Source organism: Trachinotus anak, unplaced genomic scaffold (genome assembly GCF_046630095.1).
Source record: "Trachinotus anak isolate AG129_WGS33_773 ecotype Australia unplaced genomic scaffold, CSIRO_AGI_Tana_v1 ptg000019l, whole genome shotgun sequence".
In the NCBI taxonomy this organism is placed as follows: domain Eukaryota; kingdom Metazoa; phylum Chordata; class Actinopteri; order Carangiformes; family Carangidae; genus Trachinotus; species Trachinotus anak.
The window spans coordinates 19,379,983-19,402,510 of record NW_027273870.1 but is presented as its reverse complement, the minus strand read 5'-3'; the positions used below and the strand labels follow the sequence as shown (position 1 = coordinate 19,402,510).

Genomic DNA, 22,528 nt, shown 5'->3' with positions numbered 1-22,528 from the left:
CAGGGATAAAAAGATTAGAGGGAATTACACTGCTACACTGCCGACGTTTGAAATATACTTAACTTTCCTGTGCACCAACATCACAGGTTTGGGGACAATAGAGCATTGTGCCGCAGTCATTCAATCCAGTACTACGCAGTAACACTGATAGCAAGTGATCACAGAAAAATGATGTCACCACAGCTGCTTGCAGGAACAACAAAGAAGTACCTTTTAGGATGGGCAGATCTGAAGTCAGATTAAAGCCAGAGGGAACCCAGAGTTTGAAGAGCCCCAAATAATACACACAACCACACACACGCAAACACTGATTACATGGCATTTGTTGGATTTTCTCAGAAGATGTGAACTGTAACCTGGGTCAGGATTCAAAAGTATTGAAAGCATTCAAATCAGATTACAGTATCAAATCTGCTTGTAAAAATTATATCCCCACAAATCCCTCACTGAATCTAAATATTTAGGTTTAACTTAACAATTTTACCAAACCCATGAATAACTGAAAGCATATATAACCTATATTTTACACTAACAATGCAATATGACAATGTAAAAGTGATGAACCTACAGAGAATTAACAGCCAAATATGTAGCTCTGCTTGGGTTTATGGAGCTATAGTGAGTTTCAGCTCCAGTGTGTAAATTTAAAGTTTTGGTTCACTCCCACTGTTTTCACACCAAATGGCAAACGGACACAGTGACCAACTAGCTGGTGAACGTAGTGGAGTTATTTATTTTTATAATTATATAAAAAATATATTTTTGCAGATGTAAAATGCAGATGTAAAATGGATAACTTACAATAAAGCAACAGTTTTTTGTTGATAAAAGGAGGGGATAAAGGATTCAATAAAAGATTTCTTAGAGCTTTGTAAATCAAGGTATTTTGGCAACATGGAAACCAGTGTTAGACACAGTTTGTATAAAAAAATAGTTCCAAGTGTCTTTTAATCAATGTACGCATGTGGCAGAGAAAAATTATACATCATTTGTTTTCAATGATAACATGATAGTTAAGTCACATGAAGTACAAGAATGTGAAAATTCTACATTAAATTGCTCAGGTTCTTTATAACTTTGGCCACAATATATCTGTCTGCAGTTTTTCCACCTCTACAGCACATAGTTCTTTCTCTTGGGTGATAAAATAGGTTAACTTGCTGTACCAGCTATTGGCTTTAGTCCTACAAGACCTGTAAACACTTTTACTTGGCATACATAGACGATCCTGTAAGTTTCAGACCAAAAACTGTATGCAACTGTAATTACTGCAGACGTTTTAAAGCAGCACTTTAAGGTAAACTGCCGTGTGCATGCCTGAACCAGACATAGCATGTATACCACCACACTCACATGCATGTGGCTGGGGCTGGCTTCAATTAAAACACTATTACTGTCAAAACTAATCAACACTCCTCATGGGGATCTCAGCAGCAATAATTAAGCTTACATTTATCTGTGCTGTCTATGCTCTGCTGGGCTCTAAGTATGCTATTAAAATCCCACAGATGGTATTATCTAATTTTCTGGTTTACCATATTGATTCAGTGGAATATTTGGAAAATCACAGTTTATCATGAGAACATGGTATTTATAGCCTATATTGGTCAGACACATCATAAATCTCATTTGGAGAATTGGCCACAAGCTGCCAGACTCTGGCCCCAGTGCAAACTGCTCTGCTCAATACGTACCTGGTCCCTGTTATTCATGGTTCATGCTAGTCTGAACCAGGGGCTGAAATTTTCTTTTCAAATATGTCAACCTCAGCATAGACAGCTATATTTAATCCTACCTCCTCCCATGTAATATTGCTGTGGCCTTGTTTCTAAAGAATGAACAAAAGCCTCGTGTATGCACACTATTGTTCTGTGCCATACCTGTATTCTAATGTATTTTAGTATGTCTTTGTAATATTTGCATTTTGCCCATGAGACATGATCATGGAATTTCAAATCAGCCTTTTGTCTCATACCAATTGTCTATAGTGAAACTTCAGGAGGACAGGAAGCCACATCTTTAAAGAGGACTTGAAATAACAGCAGCAGCAGTGACAGTGTGCCTCTGTGTGTCACCGCTTCCCACCGCCCCAGGCAAAGAGGGCATCGTTTGATTTAGAGGCAGGATTGGCCTTCTGGACCCTTGATTACCAGAACCCTGCATGCTTTCATGTGGTCAGCATTCAGCCAGAGAAGGGTCACTGTTATCGATTAAATAATCTGAGTCAGTTAAAGGCAGAAACAGGGTCATTCATGCTCTCGATTGAAGAACTGACTCTTCGGAAATGGCCTAATCCATCTTCCTGTGAAATGAGAGGATAGGAACAATTATCTGCCAAGCATCATGTCCTCTTTTAAACAGAGCCGTGCCCACCGCTCTCTGCCGCCTCAAGTTCATCTTCCTGGAATGTGCAATGAAAAGCAGTGTGGGATTTCTGATTAAAGTGATGTTACTAACGATCCAGATCAGAGCTGCAGAACGTGCACAGTGTGTAGAGTGGGCAAAGCTCATTGCTGGAACAATGAATTAGTTGATTTCAGGGGAAGTAATTCAGTTGGCTCAAAACTATTACAGTCACAGGAGTGAACATGTAGAAATCCTGTGCTCATGTATGTTGGGTTGAGTCTTACAAACGACATTCATTCATTGACTAATGAACACACACATGTGGCAGAGATTACCTAATCAGAATTTATACTGCACTAATGACAAAATAATTACTTTCCCCTAACTACCCTTGATGTAATTAAGCACTCTGAATGTTTTTTGTGTCACTGAGGTTACAACTGTTAGGAAACCAGCCGTACATTATGTTTAATGTATTTTATGTATGTATTAATTCAGCTAATAGTCTTTAAAGCTTTAATGGTTTGGCTCCCAAGTATATTTCTAACCCGCTAGCTGACTATAATCCAGTCAGGTCAGCAGGCTTTGGGTTAGATCTGAACAGCTACCATGTTCAAAAGCAAACTGATTGACTTTGCAACTTTCTCTGGCTTATAATTAGTTATAGTGTGAGTGTGTGTATGCATGTCTGTGTTTTCATCGGCTATCTTCTATTTTTCTTTCACTTGTCTTGTCCTTTTTGCTTTTTTTTTGCATGTTGTATTTTTTATTCTTCTGTACATGTTACTTGCTGTGTTTGCTCTAAATTTTCATCCAATGAAATGTTGTATATGAATGAAGCTGATCTGAATTATTTTTCAAATTTATCTTAAACTACTCACATGCCCATGCGTACATTGAAACATTTGATCAATGTTTGAATCAACCAGACAATCACCACAGGAAAGAATCTTATTCATGGCCATGGGATGTGACTGATAACATGAAAAAAATGATCTACCCTATGAAATTGTAAAAGAGGTAAACATCAGTCTGTTAACATTGTTAGGGCGGGCCCAGTTGATCCTTCATGGCTCCACAGTATCAATGCAAACTTCTGAGAATGGGTAACACCCACAAGACCCTTTGATCCCAGATTTTGTAATTTTTTACTTGTGTTCTTGTATCTATCACAAAGCTCACCCGTTATTATAAACATATGCATATTATGTGTCCCTTAATATATTTTGGAAAGAGTTGAAAAGACTTCTTCATATGTTAAAAGATAACTGTCCAGATATGTACTCATCTGTATAAATGAAAGTTCCTATCTAGGATTTTGTTGGGGGGGAAAAAAAAACAAAAAACAAAAAAAACCAATGGAAAGCAAACTAAAATCCTGTTCCTGTTCGGAAACAAATCTTAATGAGAAGAGATTTCCTAATAATCCATCATCAAGGTCGTCCTGAAGAATTCCGGTAATAAACATAAGAAGAGTCATCTGCATTTAAAATCAAAACAACTCCCAACAAATGTGTTCTTCTTGTGACATCCAAGTGTTTCATTTTCTGGAACCAGACCTGCTTCCTCTTGGCCCATTGCTCTAATGGTTAGCCACCTGCTGTATGACCCGCGTCATAATGCTGCCTGCTCACATCTGCCGGACATGGAGGTAGTGATCTACTAAAGTAGAGAGACAGCCTCTTGGATCATTTGTTTATCATCTAGAGTGGGTGTAGTCCATATGCATGTTCTGTGTGAGTCACGTCAAAGTCAGCTAGACAGCCTTTCATTGAGCTCCACTGCACTAACAAAGCATGATTTACAGACATGCTGCTGGGTCTCAACTGTGAGGAAGCCCATAGTCTGCACAGAACATAAACACCCACGTTTGTGAGCGCCCCCGAAATCAAAGGCAGAGTCAGGGTGGGCTGACTGATGTGTTGTACTGATGCGTAGCTGCGGGTGGTCAACCAGGAGGGTGAAGCCAGTCCTGGACTATGTGATCCATTAATAAGAACCAGTCTCACTGTGCCACAGTGAAACTGGTTTACACTGTTTTCAGTTACATAAAAGGATCAAGCCGTAAAAACACTTTAATTCCAATCCAAGAATTTTATTCTCAACTCTGACTTCACTCAGCATGTAAGATGTTGTGTCTACAGACTACTACTCTCATGAATGTCACAGTATTTGGTTTAGCCCATGTGCCATGGCTATTTAAAGCTTTATTGCATATTAGACTATACAGTATAAACTCAGCAAGCAGACCAGGGAAAATAAATCCAAGAGCAAGGCGTAAAGGACAAAACTCTTAGACTTGAATTTAACTTTAAATAAGAATTACTGAAGATTATGGACACTGAATTTGACATGTAGCATGAAGCTAATATAGTCAGTTTGTTTTAAATGTACTTTGCACACTAAATGATTCATTATGTTCATGAACTAGTTATTAATTTTTGTCTGCTGGTCAGATAGCATAAAATGGGTTATCAGGGCTTTATTTATTTTTTGCTGAAAACAGCTGCCTGCTGCATCTGGAGAAGGAGGAGAGAGCGAGCGGTGCTATTGATTTTGAACTTTAAAGTTGCAGGCTGTAAAATTAAAAAAAAAAAAAACAAGACATGCAAGACACTGAAATGCTTTGTGAAGCTAAGGGGAACTGCAGAGTGATCGTTTCTCTGGGAATTGTCTCTATGAAAAACCCCTCTCACATTTTACATAGTCATTTCATCAAAACAGCTTTCACTAAGCGATGGGAAAGTGAGTCTAGCTCAACAATCTAAGACCAATCTAAGGCTTAATATATTTATGCTACTAGCCCCAAACACAGTTATATCAGCCAAAGACTGAGACCGTGGCGCCTGGCAGATGACCACTGGTGCCACATCACTATCTCTGTCAGCATTAACATTAGGCCACTATTGGAGAAGACTTTTTCCAGTTATGATTTACCAGCAAGTGATGCCAGAGTTATCCAACGTGGCATCAAGGGAGTCTACCTGCCATGATATGACTTTAATCTTCCCTCAAAACAGCTTGCACATCACCAATGTGTTGCTTTATCCTTTGTCAGGTGAACTGATTATTTTACAGATGGCTTAGATCTTTCAACATCTGAGGCTCAGCAAAGGTTGTGTCGCCAGAGTATTAACACTGGATGATAGTGGTCAAAATATGATTACTTTGTGGAGGCTGGGTGATGATAGCATAGCAGAACATAAAATAATCCCACGGTAAACTCTTTCCAACTGAGTGAGCCAGGAAAACAATCACCAGACTTGGCCCAGGTGCTCTTCTCTGCATTTCTGTGAAGAAACAGAGTCTGTTTTCTTCTTATTTTAAAGATCACATTTTTGATAGCAATTGGTGACATCCTCAAAAGATCTCTTTTAATCCACAGTGTGGAAAAAAAAGTGACAAGGCACCAGGGGTGTACTCACACTGTCATCCCTAAAAACTTGGAGTTATCACATACAGGACCTTTATGTAGGGCACCAGAAGCTTCGCTGTCCAAAACATTCACATCACCTTCCCTCCACCAGGATACTTTATCATCTGTTACTCAGACCTGTCACGTCTCATCTGCTGTGGTCCCTCTGGACATCCCCACACTTATCAGCACCAAAGCATCAACATGCTGGTTTTTGCCCTCCAGAGTTTCAGCAGTATGTCATTTTAAGTGTCTCCCCTTTACTGCTTGCATGTATTAAAATGATGAATGTGTTTGAAATGCTCCAAACCCTCTGTGCTCTGGTCCTCTGGTTCGCTGTGAGCCACTTTCACCCTCTCCTCAGGGACTTTTTCAGCTGTTTAATCAGCAGCATTGCAGGCAGACACAATCCAGATGGGCATCACCCTGTGTTTAAGGGATAAATCAAATCAAAGTTTTTGCTGCAAGCCTTTGTCTCTGTTCTTCCTTATTTTGAACATAATCTTAATTTTATCCCACCGAACACATTAATGAAATCTTCACAGTGGTGGTTTTACTCATTCAGTTTGAATTCATTATCTTGAGTTTCATTCTTCTCTGAAGCATCAAAACTTTATATCCAACATTTCTTCAAGAATGCATTTCTGCAAAACGCAACTGTCTGCTGCCAGTCTCTCAAGGTAAATCACTGTGCACTCGGGTGACAAAGGTAGTATCACCTCTAAGCATCTACAGTTACATCAAACAAGTCCAATACTTCCTCCCACTCCCCAGTTCAGTTGGTTGTCTATTGTCTCAAACAAAAGAACTTGACACTTTGAATTGGAGCCTGTGATGGATCGCTTTTGAGGTCAGAAGCCTTTACCGGTATATTGGTTTCATCCCAGCCCAGCCAAGCTTCCAGCCTTGAATAGATGGTTCCAACTTGTGTGAAGACTAAGGCATTATTATTTGTAGAGTCATAGAGGCATTGTGGGAAAGATGGTTTTGGTGACTGGCTGCATACTTATTTATTTATTTTTTACATTGATAAGATGGATTTTATGCTTGATTCACATGCACTGTGGTCTCTATTTGTGCATCATGTTTTTCATTTTCAGACAGCAATTGAGCCAGGGCAACAGCGAAACAATGTACATACAGCAAATGGTGGATGACAGTAAGAGGCATACATTTATACAGATTCAGAGTTGTAAAACTGATAACATCACCAAAATGAATAATCTCCGGGCAGGACTTCTGTCCCTACACTAAACACATTATTCTCCTAAAATCATGGGCTTTACCTGCCTGAAACTGAAAGAGTTCATTGTACCTTCACATGTATTATCATCTAACCAACATGAATATAACTCATCCTGATACAGGACTCTAAGAATCACACAAAGGAGCCTCTATAATACTTATATCACTAACTTTATCACCATTGGCATTCCTTGCATCATGAGGGATGCCTTTCCCACTGAGGGAAAACAATGGTTATCAGATAGTTTTTTTTTTTATTCTAAGTTATTCCGGAATGCTGCTTAAATGGACCCTGAACCGCATCCTGTTTATTTACATTTCACATTGGTCATAGCATAATTTCAGTGACAAACCCAACCCCAGGCACAAGTTTAAATAACGAAGCCCTTTTGCTTTCAGATGTTGAATGTGAATATTTTACATTTTACATTTTTTGGCACACAGGTAACAATTTCTCAGAAACACGGATTTATTCTTGTGATTATGGAAAATGTACCCCGTTACCTACAGACTCTCCATGGAGCAGCTCTGACTCTGACTTTTTTTTTTTCCCCATTTCCTATGCGCCCAACCGCCTCGCAGTAAAAAGGGTCAAGCGCCCAGTTAAAATACACAGTGTATAATTTTATAGCTTTTTCCCAACGGGGCTCCTGGTGCCGGTGTCGAGACGACAATGCGCAAGCAGCGGTGCCGCGCACAGATCAGTTTCATTCTTTGTCAGTTGTGAATAGGGGCGGAGGAAGCAAACTCATTACAATCCTATAAAAAGAAAGTATCCGAGATCATAAAACACCCGGCTGCAGGGCTAAGTGCTCACTCACAGACAGACACAGAGTGGAAACCTCTTGTCAAGTTTCTCTCTGACCCTCAGATCATCAGCGTTTTAACAGATCCTATTATTCACTGTTTCCCTTCTACACTGGGCTCTCTGTTTTCAGGTGACTGTGTCGATGGCAGTCATTCTTCTGAATATCTGATTTTCAGGAACAAAAACCTGGTCTCATCACTACTACTCTATTTTGCAGTCGGACAACCGTGACGCATGGACACTGCCAGGGCGCACACTTCTCATTGAGAAACATCGTTTTTTACGCGCAAAGTTCAGGTTTTTCCAGCTGATTCTGTCCTATTTGGTATTTTAGTTTTTTTTTTTTACAAGGATGCTCGTCTCTACATGGAATAGATGCTGTGTTTTGATGTGTCTCGTCGCTGCACTGAGGACGGGGACATCCCAGGTGTCAGAAGCGCGCCCAAAGGCGAACTCCATCAAGCCAGCTCTGTTGGAAGAGACACCTACACCCGCTACAAACCGGTCCGCAACTGTCCACAGTGGGATCACGAAGAAACACAACATCCTTGCGCAGGTAATTTGATTTATCTAATTGTCTGAAGCTAAATGGATAGACCAGACCGATATTTACGCACAGCCTGAAACTGGGTAGAAGTTTTAGGGCCAGTGGAATAATTCATTTTTAATGGTAACTTGTAGTGTTTACTATTTTTAACAGGCACGGCATTTTTTTGAAATTTTAATTAAACTATGAGTGTCCTGTCAATGCGTGTAAGCGTGCGTAATTGTGCCTTACATCTCGAAAACTGTGCCCATGGAGTTTCTTGGGGTGACCAGGTAAAACAGCCCTATGCCATTAGAAAAAAAAAAATCTCACGTGTGAATCGTTATTGAAAATTGCAGGGATTGGACCCCTCATAAACCCTAATTGCCGTTCAGACCTGACGCCACAGTCAGGCGCAGCGCACTTCCACAGTAAATCATTAATGCCAACAGAAATGTGAGAAAAAGTTAACACTTGGTGTAATTTTCTGTCTGGGTCTTAGTGTCATTAAAGTGGTCCAGACGGGATTATGAGATTCTTACTGTGGGGCCTCTGAAGGATACTCTTACCAACCACTTAATACCCACTCAAAGACTTATCAATTCCTGCTGTTTCAACAAAGTGCAAAATTACTGTAGTTTGACAGCAAAGGTGGGACCAAAGAAATGCTACAGATCTGGCAGTTTTCATCCTGGCAAGCATAAAAAAAGGTTGTGAACATTATGAGTATTTTTTTTTTTTAGCAAGTGAGGAATTAGAAGTGAATATGCTTGGTTGGTTTCTGAGAGGAAGTTGGGAAACTGATATCAGTGTGGAAAAGGGATATGTCTGTCAAGCATAAAAAACTGACAAAAACCAACAGGACTTCATCTCCCTGAAATGTTGATTTACTGAAAAGATCAGTGTGTGCGCTCTAATTAAACATGCGGGGGTATGATTATGTTGACCTAAGAAATGCTGTAGACGCCTCAAAGTATCTTCCTGAGCAGTAGATGGCACTGCCACATCTCCATCAAACCCCTCAGCAGATAGTCTGTGCATCAGCTCACTGAATCAGCTGATTACAATAGTCCTTACTTTTGTAACCATTTTTATTCAGCCTGATGGACTTGCCCTCTAGATTTAACACTGACTTATGTTTACATTTGGCCACTTCAACCGTCTGTAATATCACTTGCAGCAGTGATAGTGTTGGATATCAGTGGAGTATGTAGTGCTGAGAGCAGCGCTCTGACATCCAGCTCAGACAGAAGAAAATTATGGAAAAGCCACTTTGTCTTCTCTGCGGAGTGTGGAGATCCAACCTCAAGCAGCACTGCCAGACCTCAATTTGAACGCCTGCTTACATCTTTGCCATTGCAATAATCTGGAGCGGTTTGGAAGGGTGGACTGAGAGGAAACAATATATGTGTGCAGAGACCACCATACTGTTATAAAACTAAAATGTCATTACGTATGGTTAGTATGTGCAAATGAAGATGGTTAATAGCATTTGTGGCTGGAGGGAGTATTTATGTATATGTATATATGTATGTGTGTATGTGTGTGCGTACTGGTTGCCAGGAGGTTTTCCAGAATTGTACAGTAAAAGCCGCAGCTCGGCCTTGGTCAGATCGTGGTCTTGACTCTGACCTTCTGCATCTCATCATACAGAGTTATTTATGAGCAGAATAAATCAAGGATAACAAGTCATCCCTCTTTGTGAGGGTGTTATGGTATAGATTTAGCTCAGGGGTGATTACAAGGATACTGACCATCTTTCTTAATATTCTCAGTTCTAATTGTTGCCTTGAAACAAGCAATTACAATTACAGTCACAGCAGGCACCCCAAAACATTTTCTGGGTGTAAGTTTGGAAAATGGGCATACATCAACTCAAATTTCTCTGTATCTGCTTTATGGGAAACCCCTGTGCCAATATCTTGCAGGTAGATTTATGGTCAAGTTGTCATTCAGTCGAGCCTGTTACAGTTGGTGAGGAATAGTTGGCAGATTATCACACCCCTGGAGAGTTTGCAGTGGGCTCCGGACGTACGTGATTGTAAGCTTGCCAGTTATGTAAGCGAGAATCGTAATAATTCACCACCACGTCCATTTTTAAAAGTCTCCCTTTTTTTTTCTTTTTCTTTTTACCCACTATCCCCTCTTCAATCACAGTTAACACAAGAATAGACTTCATTTTTATATGGTGTGAAGCAGCTGTTTGGGGGCCTGAAAATCTCCCGACATTTAAAGAAAAGTGCAGAAAATTACAAAAATCTTCCAATAAACTGCCCTCATTGGCTTACTTTCAGATGTAGCAAATTATCGAGGGAGAGAGTCCAGCCACCCTGCGGAGACAAGCCGCTGCAGCAGGAAACAAGGGTGTAATTTGGTGTTTCATCCATCAGATTAGAAACGCTGGTTGAAGCCTTCGGTTATAGGGAGCATTTGACAGCTTAATGTGCTTTTATTTCCTGCAGCTGCTGACAACTTTTGGCGATAAGAGTTATATTAATCACTCAGAAACCAGGGTCAGGTTCTGGCTATCCCTTGGCATTGAGTCAGAGAAAACTGCTGAGTATTTTCCCGTTGTCTCAACCCTTTTCACATCAGCCTGACTGGAGTAAAAACCGACGAAACCAAAACCTCTAAGACCTTGACAGCCGGCACTCGTGGGTGGCACTGTTGGCTCCTTGGAAGGGAACCAACAGAAATGGATAGCACGGGCAGGCAGTGCTCACCACTGTAACCTCTGAACCCACAAGGGAACCGACAGCGTGGCAGCATTCATGCAGTACATGTCTGTAAAACAGCAGCTTTAACTAGTTGCTTTATTTAATTAAATGCAGAGATCACTTTAACAAGCAATCTCTGAGAGCTCTGCCTATAAAAGTACAGCCACGTCTTTTCTCTCTCTCAGCCCTGCCTCCCTCCTCCTCCCTAACCTAAAATGACTGTTTAGTGTTCCTAATGAGCTGAGAAAGAGAGAGAGAAGGCGGCAAGAGGTGTGACTGCTTGTTAGCGCTCGACTTAGATTGTGCTTCAGTCTCCTGTCCTGTGGCCTTTCCAGTCTGTGGGTCCCTTGGGCACTGTGAGGGCCCTGCACTGGAGCCATTAGGGGCCTCTTATTGCAGCCTTTTTTTTTTTATTGTAATTGGACCTGTTAATGAGAGAGGAGACCCATGCATGTCTCATTCCACAGGATTACACCTTCTAGAGCAGCAAACCTCCTAGATTCACCATCAAGAGCTTCTCCCTTTCCTTTGATAGTCTTTGAAGACAGCCGTCATCAGCTGTGACTGTGTGCCTTTCTTCATGTCCGATGAATAAGATCAACCCAGAATGTATACTTAACTTAAGGAAGGTCTAGTTTTTTGGAGACTTTGGGTTCTTGTGCTCAAATGAGACATGCCCATAAACACATGTGTTTTGAGTGATGAAAGACGCCGAGCTGTGTTTGAAGACATGGTTTGTAAGAGTGACTTGTGCATAGCCATCCCTATGTTATCTGATACTGGCTGTCTGTGCTTTCAGGGCATATGAAGTTTGTTTGTTCAGTGACATCGTTTATTTGACTCTGGCCCCTGCCAGAGGCCCCTGCCACTCATTAACACCATTCACAGTTTCAGGTTACGTGCTTGCTCTCTGAAGGTCAAGTGCAATCACGACACTAAAAGTGTGGATGTGGACCAAACGTGTGAAGTCCTTGACTTTAGGTTTATTGTAGTTTTTTTGTGCTTTTTGTTCAGACAAAACCAGTGGAAGCTACAGCATATATGAACTGCTCTTCCTTATTACTTGTAAAGAAATGGTGAAGGACTATTAAGGAGGAAGAAGGGGTCAGAAAAGGGGCTGAGGGAAGCTGGGAAGCATCTTTTATATTTTTTTCACCTTGAATTTTCCTTCAGATTTCCTTTACTACATCATTAATGATTATATAAAAAAACATGGTTCTCATGTTCCATGGTTTATGAAGACGCACTTTGTCATAGGCAGAGAAAAACAGCTCTGTGTCAGGCTCTATTAACGTGTTCATCGGTGGCTCACATCAGAAGTTTCATTGAGTAATGAGGTTAAAATGGCTTCCTATTAAACATCAAACTTTACTGCCTGCTTGTCTCTAGAGCAACACATACAAGTCAGATGCCTTCCAAAATGATTACAAATCACTGTTTTATGATATGAAAATGTTGTTATGATAGGAAAATGTTAAGGTTATTAGGTTAGTTTGTTGGGCACCTTACTTTGTGCTTTGATCCTGTCATAGTTACCACAGCTCCTACAGTGCAGCAGATGTAGTTTTTGGGGCACTTGGTGAAATACTGATGCTGTTGTTCTTCTTGAGAGGACTGTGTCTTAAATTGGGATATGCTGTTTAACAATTTAATACTTTTATATATATTATCAATGTGTGTGAGAATGGTCAGAGGGAGGATACAAAGACCCCATGAATAATACTGGGAAAGGGTCTTGCTTTGTTTGCAAAACATAAAGTTCAACCCCCCCTCCACTGCCCTCAAACTCCAGCTAAGCAGAAGAGACATTATTTTTATGCATTACAGGGCACTTCCATGAAATTATATCAGCACTTTGAAATGATGGTACAGAGGTAAATAAGGGATCCTGAAACTGGGGGGAGGGTTCAAAGCCCTGTATATCCTGTAGTAAATCCCTTGTAGATTGTTGCTCCCGCACATTTAAGTTTCCTCTTCAAAGTCACGGCGCTTTACCAGCACGAAAGCAGCATGAGACAGGGCCGGGGGCTTCCCTTATGGCTCTCTGTCTGTCTCTGCCTTTATCGCCTCACCAGCATACCAAGAGAGGCTGCAGAGTACACAGTTCTCAGCCCACTTCCTGCACAGGATCCAAGGCTGCGCTTTTATGTGCGAAAGCTGTCTAGGGAAAAATAAGGGAGCAACAGAAAAAAGATGTAAGATGAATGAGATGCATCCAAATGAAGCCCTGTCTCTCAGAAGTTGCGAATAAGGCATTTTAAAACATGACAAGATAAGGTGAGATTATCTGTCGTGATTTAGGGGTCGGCCTTGTATCATTGGGTTTCAAAGGGCTGTCTTGTGGTTTGAGTCATGATGGAAGAGGTGAGCCCCGTTCTTCTTCTTCTTCTAACCTCCGACTCCCCACCCCCATATGTGCAATGCACTGTAATCGATCCAAGTCTGCTGGCCAGAAACACAGATAAAAATCAGAGCAGGTAGTATGAAGTACAACTGCACGTGGCCGGGCCCATTTGTCATCATATTTAGATAACAGCACATTTTTTATGTCAGGGAAAAAACTCCCACTGCACTTTCTGGAACTTTTCTTCAGACCATATTTCTAGCATTTTCCCCTCCTCAGCTGGGATTACAGCAGTAGTTCATGGCAATGTTGACATTTCTCTGAATAAGGAGTTGACACTGAAACAGAAAAGCCCAGTTGAGCATGACTGTTTATTCTAGACCTTGGAAATAGAAGCTTGACAAAACCTAAGAATTTTGGACTTTGAGTTAAAGCAGTAGTTTGACATTTTAGGGAATATGCTTATTGCTTTCTTGCCAAGGTCCAGATGAAAGGATCAATACAAATCTAATGTATGTGTGTTAAGTATGGAGATGGAGCCAGGTGATGATTAGCTTAGTTTAACAGCTTAGTTTAGAAGAGGCAAACAGTTAGCCTGTCTTTCTGCAAACTTCAAAAATACACCTGCCAGCATCTCTAAAGCAAAATTTCCCATTTTTATCCATAAACATACAGATATGTAAAAGAATAATTTGCAGTTTTACATGGAGTTATGTGCTATAAGTTTTTCTTCGCTGGAAATGTGACTTTCCACACAGTCAACAGACAAATAAATTGTTCTTCACAAAATAGTTTCCTCATGTAAACCCCTCTAAAATTACCAAATGTTGTTTTTACATGTCTGTTTATTTAGGGATTGAACAAATAGGAAACATTGCCTTAATTATTGAACTATAGAGGTGTTGGAAGGCAGAATTTTTGACTTTGGAGAGGCCAAGGCTAACTGTTTCCCCCTGCTTCCAGTCTTCTAATTTCCTGGCTTTACTTGAGTCATAGAAACGGGAATCGTCTTTTCATTTAACTCTCAGCAAGAAAGCTAATAAGAGATAAGATTTTCCCAAAATGTCAAAGCATTTCTTTCAGATTTTACTGTCAATACTACACTTCCCATAAACGACTAAACTGATGGTGTAAAAATCAGTGCATTTCCCCAATGAAATATTTAATATTCAGAGAACAGCTCTTAACATTGTGCTAATTAAGAAATATTTTGAATCCATCAAGGGCTTTGTTACTTTCATCAACACATTAAGCATCTGCATTGTGGCAATCTGTCATAATGATAGATGAGCATTCAGCTTAATATTCCTGCTCATTTCTCTATGGCTGTATCATTGCCTCCATGTGTTTCCAGCCTGAGAAAGTCAGTATGGCATCCATCCAGCGAGTCTAATCTTGTTCACTTTCTGAAGCACAAGGACATCGAGCAACAGCGTCTAAAGTGCTGAAATCTTCATGTGTTTGAGAGCTGATTGAAACATGTGGTGTACATTCGTGTTTGGAGAGACGCCTGTTCTTCTGGGCATGGCCTCCCCTCTCAGCTGACCTTTATACTTCAAATGGTGTTTGCTATTTATTGTGGCTATAATGATTTTACTGTGATTTAAATGTCTTTCATGATCATTCATATGTTTATTGTTCCATGTTTGTCAGTGGTAAGCCATACTAAATCAGATCTGTCAGTGCAGTGCCAGCTGAATGTAGTTGGCCAGCCAAACATGTTGTTCTAATGTCAGTCTACACTGAGCATAATTTACACAGTCAGAATTCATATCCGGCTCTTTTTTTTTTTTTTTTTTTTTTTTTTTACTGGTCTGCATATTTGAAAGGTGTAATGTTGTGCAAATACATACAACATAGTTGCCTGACCTTTACTGTGACCTGAGCCAGAGTATTGATGCATCTATTTAAAATGCCCCTCTCCCTTGATGAATTCAGTGCAAATTCATGACATTATTTCATTTGTCTGTGGAGTTCATTTGATTCGTTATACAATTCATGTCAAGCTTCTTTGCTCCTGCTCCAAGTCCAATGGCGACAGGACTTCCATGTGCAAGGAATTATATCAAGACAGCGGATCAAGCAAAACATCCCATTGGTGTAACACATTTGTTATGGAAAAAGTGAATTTGGCTTTGATTGTGCTTTGTACTGTTGTGGACAGTGGATGTTATGTTTGTAAGGTGGTGGTTTATAGTGTGGTCATTTCAGTGCACTTACAGAAAAGACCTGAATGTTCCTCTTTCTGCTTTGCTTAAAAAGCTTTGCTCTGATTAAAAACCAAATGACTCTTACAGTCACTGGGATATCTTCCATTGCCTGGTTTTCCTCAGAATCACAAGAGTCTAACATTTCTGTGTGCATACAAATACAAATAAAATAGCCCACGATAGGATTTTCTTGGATTGAATGCCTCCTCAACAAAATGTAATACGATAAGTAAGTAAGTAAGTTAAGTAACACTTTCTGACATGATGAACTGCATTTCAGTTCAGTGTTTCTCTGGTCTTGATTTTGGTCCAACCAAAATTTTGCACAGCACTTTAACCCAGCAATATTGTGTATCAATGACCAAGCAGAACCCTGTTAGAGTCAAATTAAGTGCTCTTGTTTTCAGGGGATAGAGTCTCTCCACAGACCTATAAACAAGAACATAAAACGCATTTTATTTGGCTTGATAACTGCTTGCTATATTTTGAATTTTGCAGCCTGAGGTGCATGGTGCAAGTGTGGAAGAAGGAGTACTGGGATTATGTTATCTCTGTGATAGTGGGTGTTTCCTGGGTGTATCTCCCCTTTCACAGCAGTGCTTCTACAACACAGCAATCTGATAATTTGGTAGAGATTTGGTGTACATTGATGCCCTTGTGTGGGAAGATACAGAATCTCCACCATTACATATATGACATCAAACCTCCATCCCAAAACTGGACTACTTGACAGTGAACTGCAGGATTGCTGTGTCTATGCCAGTGGTGTGTCCATCAGTCAGTCCATGGCATCCTGATGTGTGTCATTCTGAATGAGACAAAATGACCCTACAGACTTCTTTAAGAAAATCACTCGTGTCTATTTCACTGCCACATATGTGTGTGTTTCCTGTAGTTTTATTCTCTTAAGTAAACATATAAAAGTCAAATATCAAAGACAGTATTTATTGTATTGTTCAGAAAATTGATAGTTGAGCTGCTGAATTAGTCCTGCTCATGCCTGTCAGTGTAAAGCCACAAACATTAAACAAAACAAGACTGCAAATTATTTCATGTGCATAATCTGAGCAGGGGGACAATGCAACTGCAACCACAACCACGCTGTCACCAAAACCGCACTTCAGATTCTTACTGACAAACTCAGAGCTGTGTGAAAAATGTTACCTCACCAATGCAATGTTATGTCAGGCACCATACATTCCAACAAAAGTAGTTGGTTTACAGTTTTTGTGGGGAGACATGTTCATGCTGTTGGTTTAAAAGACTGGCATCACTGAAATGATGCACTCTAACCACCACCTTTGTTAAGGTGAATATGTGCTCGAACAATGAAGTTTGTACGTTTTCACAGACTGAGTCAAGGCATCTTTTCCTCAGCAGGTGTATCCATGCAGCAATGATAAGGAGTGCTCCGTGGGTAGCTACTGCAACAGCCCTCAGCAGGCTCCCTCTCGCTGCCTCACCTGCCGAAGGAGGAAGAAACGCTGCCATCGAGATGCCATGTGCTGCCCTGGGAACCGCTGCAGCAACTGTATGTACCTGACACACACACACACACACACACATGCACACACAAACACATACACAAACACAATTTCAGTGCATGTCAGTCAGAGTTATATTGTTACTGCAGGGTGCAATTCTGAAATTCGATTTCTTGTTTTATGGAAATAATCTGGAAAAAGTGACTTGTTCTAGGTCACTGAACAAATAGTACAACAGTATCTAGCCCAGAGTCTCAGAGAAGGAGCCAGTACATTTAAATAATGCTGAACACATGCCTTCAGACAGAAACCTGAACTGTAGTTGAACTGCATTAAATTGAGGCTCTGCTAAAATGCACTTCCTTGCTTTTAATTGACATAGCTGCACACAGTGACAGAGGTTACCTGCCTTCTTTTCCTCTCTGCAGATATTTGTATCCCTATCTCTGAGAGTGTGCTCTCACCTCACATCTCAGCATTAGATGAGCATAACAAACTCTCCACCAAAGACCACAACTGGAGGAAGAGTGGCAAAGCTAAACATTCTCTTAAAGGTAAGATTTGACTGCATATCTGTGACGTTATGTTTAAAACATGTCCACCAGTAAACCCCCCCCCCACTGAAAAACACTGTCACTGTTGTCTTTCCTCTCATCTTCTTTGCCATCATCCTCACTGAACCTGGTCTGGATGGCTGAACCTTTCTGTTGTTCACTGTCTGCATGTCCTAGAGAGTTCATGGGCGACGCCAATCCACAAACTATGTTGATAATTACCCCTCTGCTCAAATGTCAGTGTCTGGGAGCCCAAAGCACAGCACGGGGAGCCTAGAAGAAACCACAATGCCCCTGCTGTTTCTGCACCTACATAAAACCCATACAAACACTTTCCCTGAAAGCACATATAGTGTGGTACACAAGTGAAAACCACAGAATGCAGATTTGGCACAATTATAGCTAATAACTCACCAAGCCCCTGCTTAGCGTTCATATCACCTGATTTAAGGTAAAGTAAGGGCCTATCCATAAAGCAATGCATTTAATGAGACACTTAAATTACTCAACTCTAATACACCTTCGAGACAGCAGGCTGTAATACTAAAATCAATGTGAAAATAGCACTGCCACTTGACGTTGCTATAAATAAGGACATTTAATTTTATTTGTGCTTGACTCACTCACTCTCCTTCAACATTATTACTTTATAATGGCCTTACACGAGTCGCTGCTTGAGAATATCAGTGGTGTTAAAGCAAAGAACAAGCAGTCAGGCTTAGCGGGCCATCATGCTGATGGTTGGAACTTCATATTGAAATAACTAATCAGCAAAGTGTGGTTTTGTCAGGGATACAGGATGACCAGTTTGAATGATAAAGCAGCCTTTGGCAAGAGGTGATATACATTTAAATGTGTTCCACAGGAAAAAAAAGAAAGAACCTGCATGACTAAATTGTACTAATTATGCATTCATTGGAGTAATACTGACCACCTGCCAAGAACATCAGACTCGGACCAGATGGGACTATATGGTTAATATACAGAATAAGCAAATTGTTTGCTTGATTTATGTTGAAAGCTTCATGTATTTCTTTGGTCTCTGACATGGCCACACATAATGCAATCTGAACTGAAACGTGAAGAAAGGCTTGCTAAACTTGTCCGTATGGAAAACATAACAGCTTAATGAACAGTGATTATACATTTCCTTTTCTTTGCTTAACTGAGGCACTATACAGCAAACTCCAAGATGCTGGAATGGTTTATAATTTCATGCAGGTCTTTTATGTCTCTGATGAAGCATTTGTTTCTGTTTTTCCGACCAGAGATATGCCAACTTGATATACAGTTTCAAGTTTGTTGTTGGCTGGTTCACCACTGATCATTGCTGTTTATTGTCTTCCTCTGTTAGGGCATGAGGGTGACCCTTGCCTGCGCTCGTCTGACTGCTCGGAGGGCTACTGCTGCGCCCGTCATTTCTGGACCAAAATCTGCAAGCCGGTGCTGAGGCTGGGAGAGGTGTGCACCAAGCAAAGGAAGAAAGGCTCTCACGGCTTGGAAATCTTCCAGCGCTGTGACTGTGCCAAGGGCCTCTCCTGCAAGGTGTGGAAAGACGCCACCTCCTCGTCCAAGTCCAGGCTCCACATGTGCCAGAAGATCTGAAGCGGAGGCAGCTGTTGTCGGCATAGAGGCCTCTGTCTCCATCTGCCAGGGAAAGTTTTTTTTTAAAGGATGGGTTGTGGCTGTATTGAAAAGGAGTAAAAGACAGAGACTAACAAGAGACAGAACAGACTGTTTGGGTTCAAGCTCGCTACTCAGCAAGCGCAGAGCGAATGGGTAATGCTTTAATGTGATTGCTGTGAGTGGTCCATCCCTGCACCCGCATACAAACACGCACCACCACACATGCACACATACACCTCACAGCTTTCTGAGATTAATGAGCTCATGGTGTGTTTGCTCACAAATACAACAAACATTTTACACATTCTCAATGACATTCAGGGAGCCACAGAGTTAGCCAGTGGATGCTGTGATAGGTGTGGACCTTTTCTAGATGGAGGCAGCAGACGTAGCAGTCTTTCATCAAACTTCAACTTATAATAATAAGACAAGTAGACTATTTACATAGAGGCCATATTTTTACTGCACAGCACATTCTTTACCAAAGTCCAAAGTCCATTTGTTTAAAAGATCAGATGGGTATTATCCTGTGTTTCACTACTGGATCTGAATTTTGCCATGATGTGTTGTCTGCTTAGTTAAATTTCACTATCACATTGTTTGTTTTAAGTCTTGAAGAATTCAGCTATTGTTATGCAAGACATTCACAACCAGTAATGATGTCCAGACCCCATGAATACTGGTCATATCATATGAGGAACTAATTGCATACTCTGTTCATTCCGGAGCTTGACTGGTGTGAGGAATGAAAGAACATTTACATTAGAGAGATGAGTTTCATCCGGGGAATTAGCTCCTCATCCGATTTTTAGCCACAAGAAGAGAGATAAAGTATTGTGTCCATTGTGGGAACCTTGTTTGATCTGTCAAATACAGCTGCAATCTATTGTGATACAACTGTGTGGGTTAAAACGGTTTGCACCGAGGTAGTGCTCTGCTGCAGACTTAGTGGTTCTGATACTAGTCCGAGGATGGTTCTGCTTTTCCAATCATATGAACAGGATTCAAGGATACGATGGAAGTGCAATTTTTTCCGTTTACAAAGCCAGTAGGAATGGAGACGTGAGGAGATTGATTAGAGTTACAAAAACGCTCCATAAGCCTGATGTGTTCAAAGAGAATTGCAGTTTGAATCAACATTTTGTTGATGGCATGCGGCCTTGTATATTTTTCTGTTTTTTCAAATATGACTGCATACTTTCTTCTCATGAAATACTGTTCAGTTTTCTGTTGTACTGGAGGTAAGGCAAAGCTTCAGTGTCAGTACCACTCCTTTAAACAACCACTTGTTACCTACATAGTTAATGTAATATCAAGTTTGCCTCCTTTTGCTTTAATGTTTTTAGAGCATCAAATACACATATTTTGTAACCATTTAAAAATATCAATAAGCTCTTATATTGTAAATAGATTGGAAACAATGAAAATGTATTTAAGAATCAATGTATATCATGTACATATAAAGTATGAATCTTAAACATTACAGCAAAATGATCTAGGTGAGAAGAGTAAAGGGATGAAACAGGACAAGCACAGTTGGACAGATTCAAAATAATGTAGTAATGGTAAAAGCTGTGTTTTTAGAGAAGAGGGGGAAGGCATAGATAGCTTTGACTATTGATATTACAGACTAGATGCATCGAAAGGATAGTTGCTTAAATAAAGTAAAAGCACATTAAATTCCAAAGTAGTTTGTGTAAATGGTGTGTAAATGGTTTCAAGATTTATATCCCATTAAATATTGTTTGTGTGAATACGTCCCATTGATTTCTTTCGTGTATTTACAATGCTGAATGAATAAAAGAATGTATTTTGTACAACTGGCTACACAGGACTTGTTATTGCTCATTGGGTTGCTTCTTGTGTTGGGTTTTTATAATGTGTGACAGGGGGTAAAACCAAGGTAAAACATTATATTACACTATTCATTTTATTAACATCTATGGTCAAAACGTCACTTTACAAATTGCAAATTTAAAAAGCTTCAGTTGCTCCACATGCTTCTGTGCATAACATGAACTTTAAAGCCCCTAAAAACTTGGTTTCAAATCTTAAAGGTGACCTGTTGGAGTTTTTTTAGTAAAAAAAGTCATGTTTATGTTGATTTTTACTAACCAAAATGCATTGTGTGTATCTTCGAAGAGTAACAAACGTATTGAATGCATTTCCCTTTTGGACAGTTTGAAACCTGCATTGTTTACATCCATGTTTTCTTGCTGATTTTTGCTGTTTCTTGCTGAACAGATTTTGTCTGCTGGCACGTTGCTATGTTTCTTGGCATAATACCATAACTTATGGATCAGTGGAGTAACATAGCCCATGGATATATACAGATATCTCTCATGTAAAGTAACCAAAACTGCTGCAACTTTGTCTGAAAATTTTGTTTTGAGTTTGTAACTTCCTCACACAGAGTATGAAAATTGAGAAAATATGTGGCTCTGATAATGATTATTAATACAGCTCAGTTCTCAGTATTAGAGTGACTGCACCTCCATCATAATAACAAAGAATACTGGAAGTAATACAAAAATATAATATAAAGCTATATCCATATATTGTCACAAGTAACCTGCAGTACTTATGCCTGATAAAATTTAACTGAGCTCTAAGAAGTGAAAATATTTGCAGGATTATATGCTACCAACTAACATAACCATCTAGTCCAAGCTGAAATGATTAAAATTTAAAATGCATCTCGGAGAGGGACCGATGCAATAAATCCTAAAACAGTTCAAGGGTCACTAAAACCACCAACCGTTTCTGCATTTGAGATTTTTTCATGAGTACAAATAAGACTTCATGAGTGCCATTATAGTCTGATGCCTTGCAGATGTGACGTATAGACAAAATGCTTTGATATCCTTTTACAGCAAATGTGCAGGAAATGTTTTGTTAGGTGGAGACCATTTAAGTTTTTTGTTGCATCTTTTAAATAGAATATGATTATATATAAATTTTACAATTCTTAAAGACATATTTCAGTGCGATTGTTGTCTTCACCACTTCAGAGCATGTGGCAATGTGTGCTGAGGCCACTTTGTAAACAAAACTGTTTTTTTGAACATTATTGGACCAATTCACTGGGTCCTGTTTTGACTTTTCCTAAAAGAGTGACATATTTTTTCCATCATCACCAACAGAAGACATGCACTTTGCAAAAACATCAGATGCAGCATCATCGTTGTGGGGCTGCTATTGTTCTCCTCAGTATGTCTCATGTTCAAAATAAGTTTTATGTATTGGCCAAGGG

General features: G+C 40.1%; 1 protein-coding gene across 2 annotated transcripts; it reads left to right on the top strand.

Moving 5' to 3' along the window:
- The first annotated feature begins 7,788 nt into the window (after nucleotides 1-7,788).
- On the top strand, nucleotides 7,789-21,099 carry dkk2 (dickkopf WNT signaling pathway inhibitor 2). 2 transcript variants are annotated; one of them, XM_071505249.1, is made up of 4 exons: nucleotides 7,789-8,370; nucleotides 16,992-17,142; nucleotides 17,524-17,649; nucleotides 19,004-21,099. In XM_071505249.1, exons 1-4 carry the CDS (start codon nucleotides 8,167-8,169, stop codon nucleotides 19,252-19,254), a joined length of 732 nt encoding a protein of 243 aa, XP_071361350.1. In that variant the 5' UTR covers nucleotides 7,789-8,166; the 3' UTR covers nucleotides 19,255-21,099. The 2 variants fall into 2 exon arrangements, with proteins under 2 accessions (XP_071361350.1, XP_071361349.1); XM_071505248.1 differs by having other exon boundaries at nucleotides 7,790-8,370; nucleotides 16,989-17,142.
- The last annotated feature ends 1,429 nt before the right edge of the window (nucleotides 21,100-22,528 follow it).

What these genes read in the sequence shown, in the direction of transcription:
- dkk2 (XM_071505248.1), top strand. Translation starts at nt 8,167, where the DNA reads ATGCTCGTCTCTACATGGAATAGATGCTGTGTTTTGATGTGTCTCGTC. An exon ending in AACACAACATCCTTGCGCAG is followed by an intron (nt 8,371 to 16,988) that starts GTAATTTGATTT and finishes TCTTTTCCTCAG; the next exon opens with CAGGTGTATCCATGCAGCAA. An exon ending in TGGGAACCGCTGCAGCAACT is followed by an intron (nt 17,143 to 17,523) that starts GTATGTACCTGA and finishes TCCTCTCTGCAG; the next exon opens with ATATTTGTATCCCTATCTCT.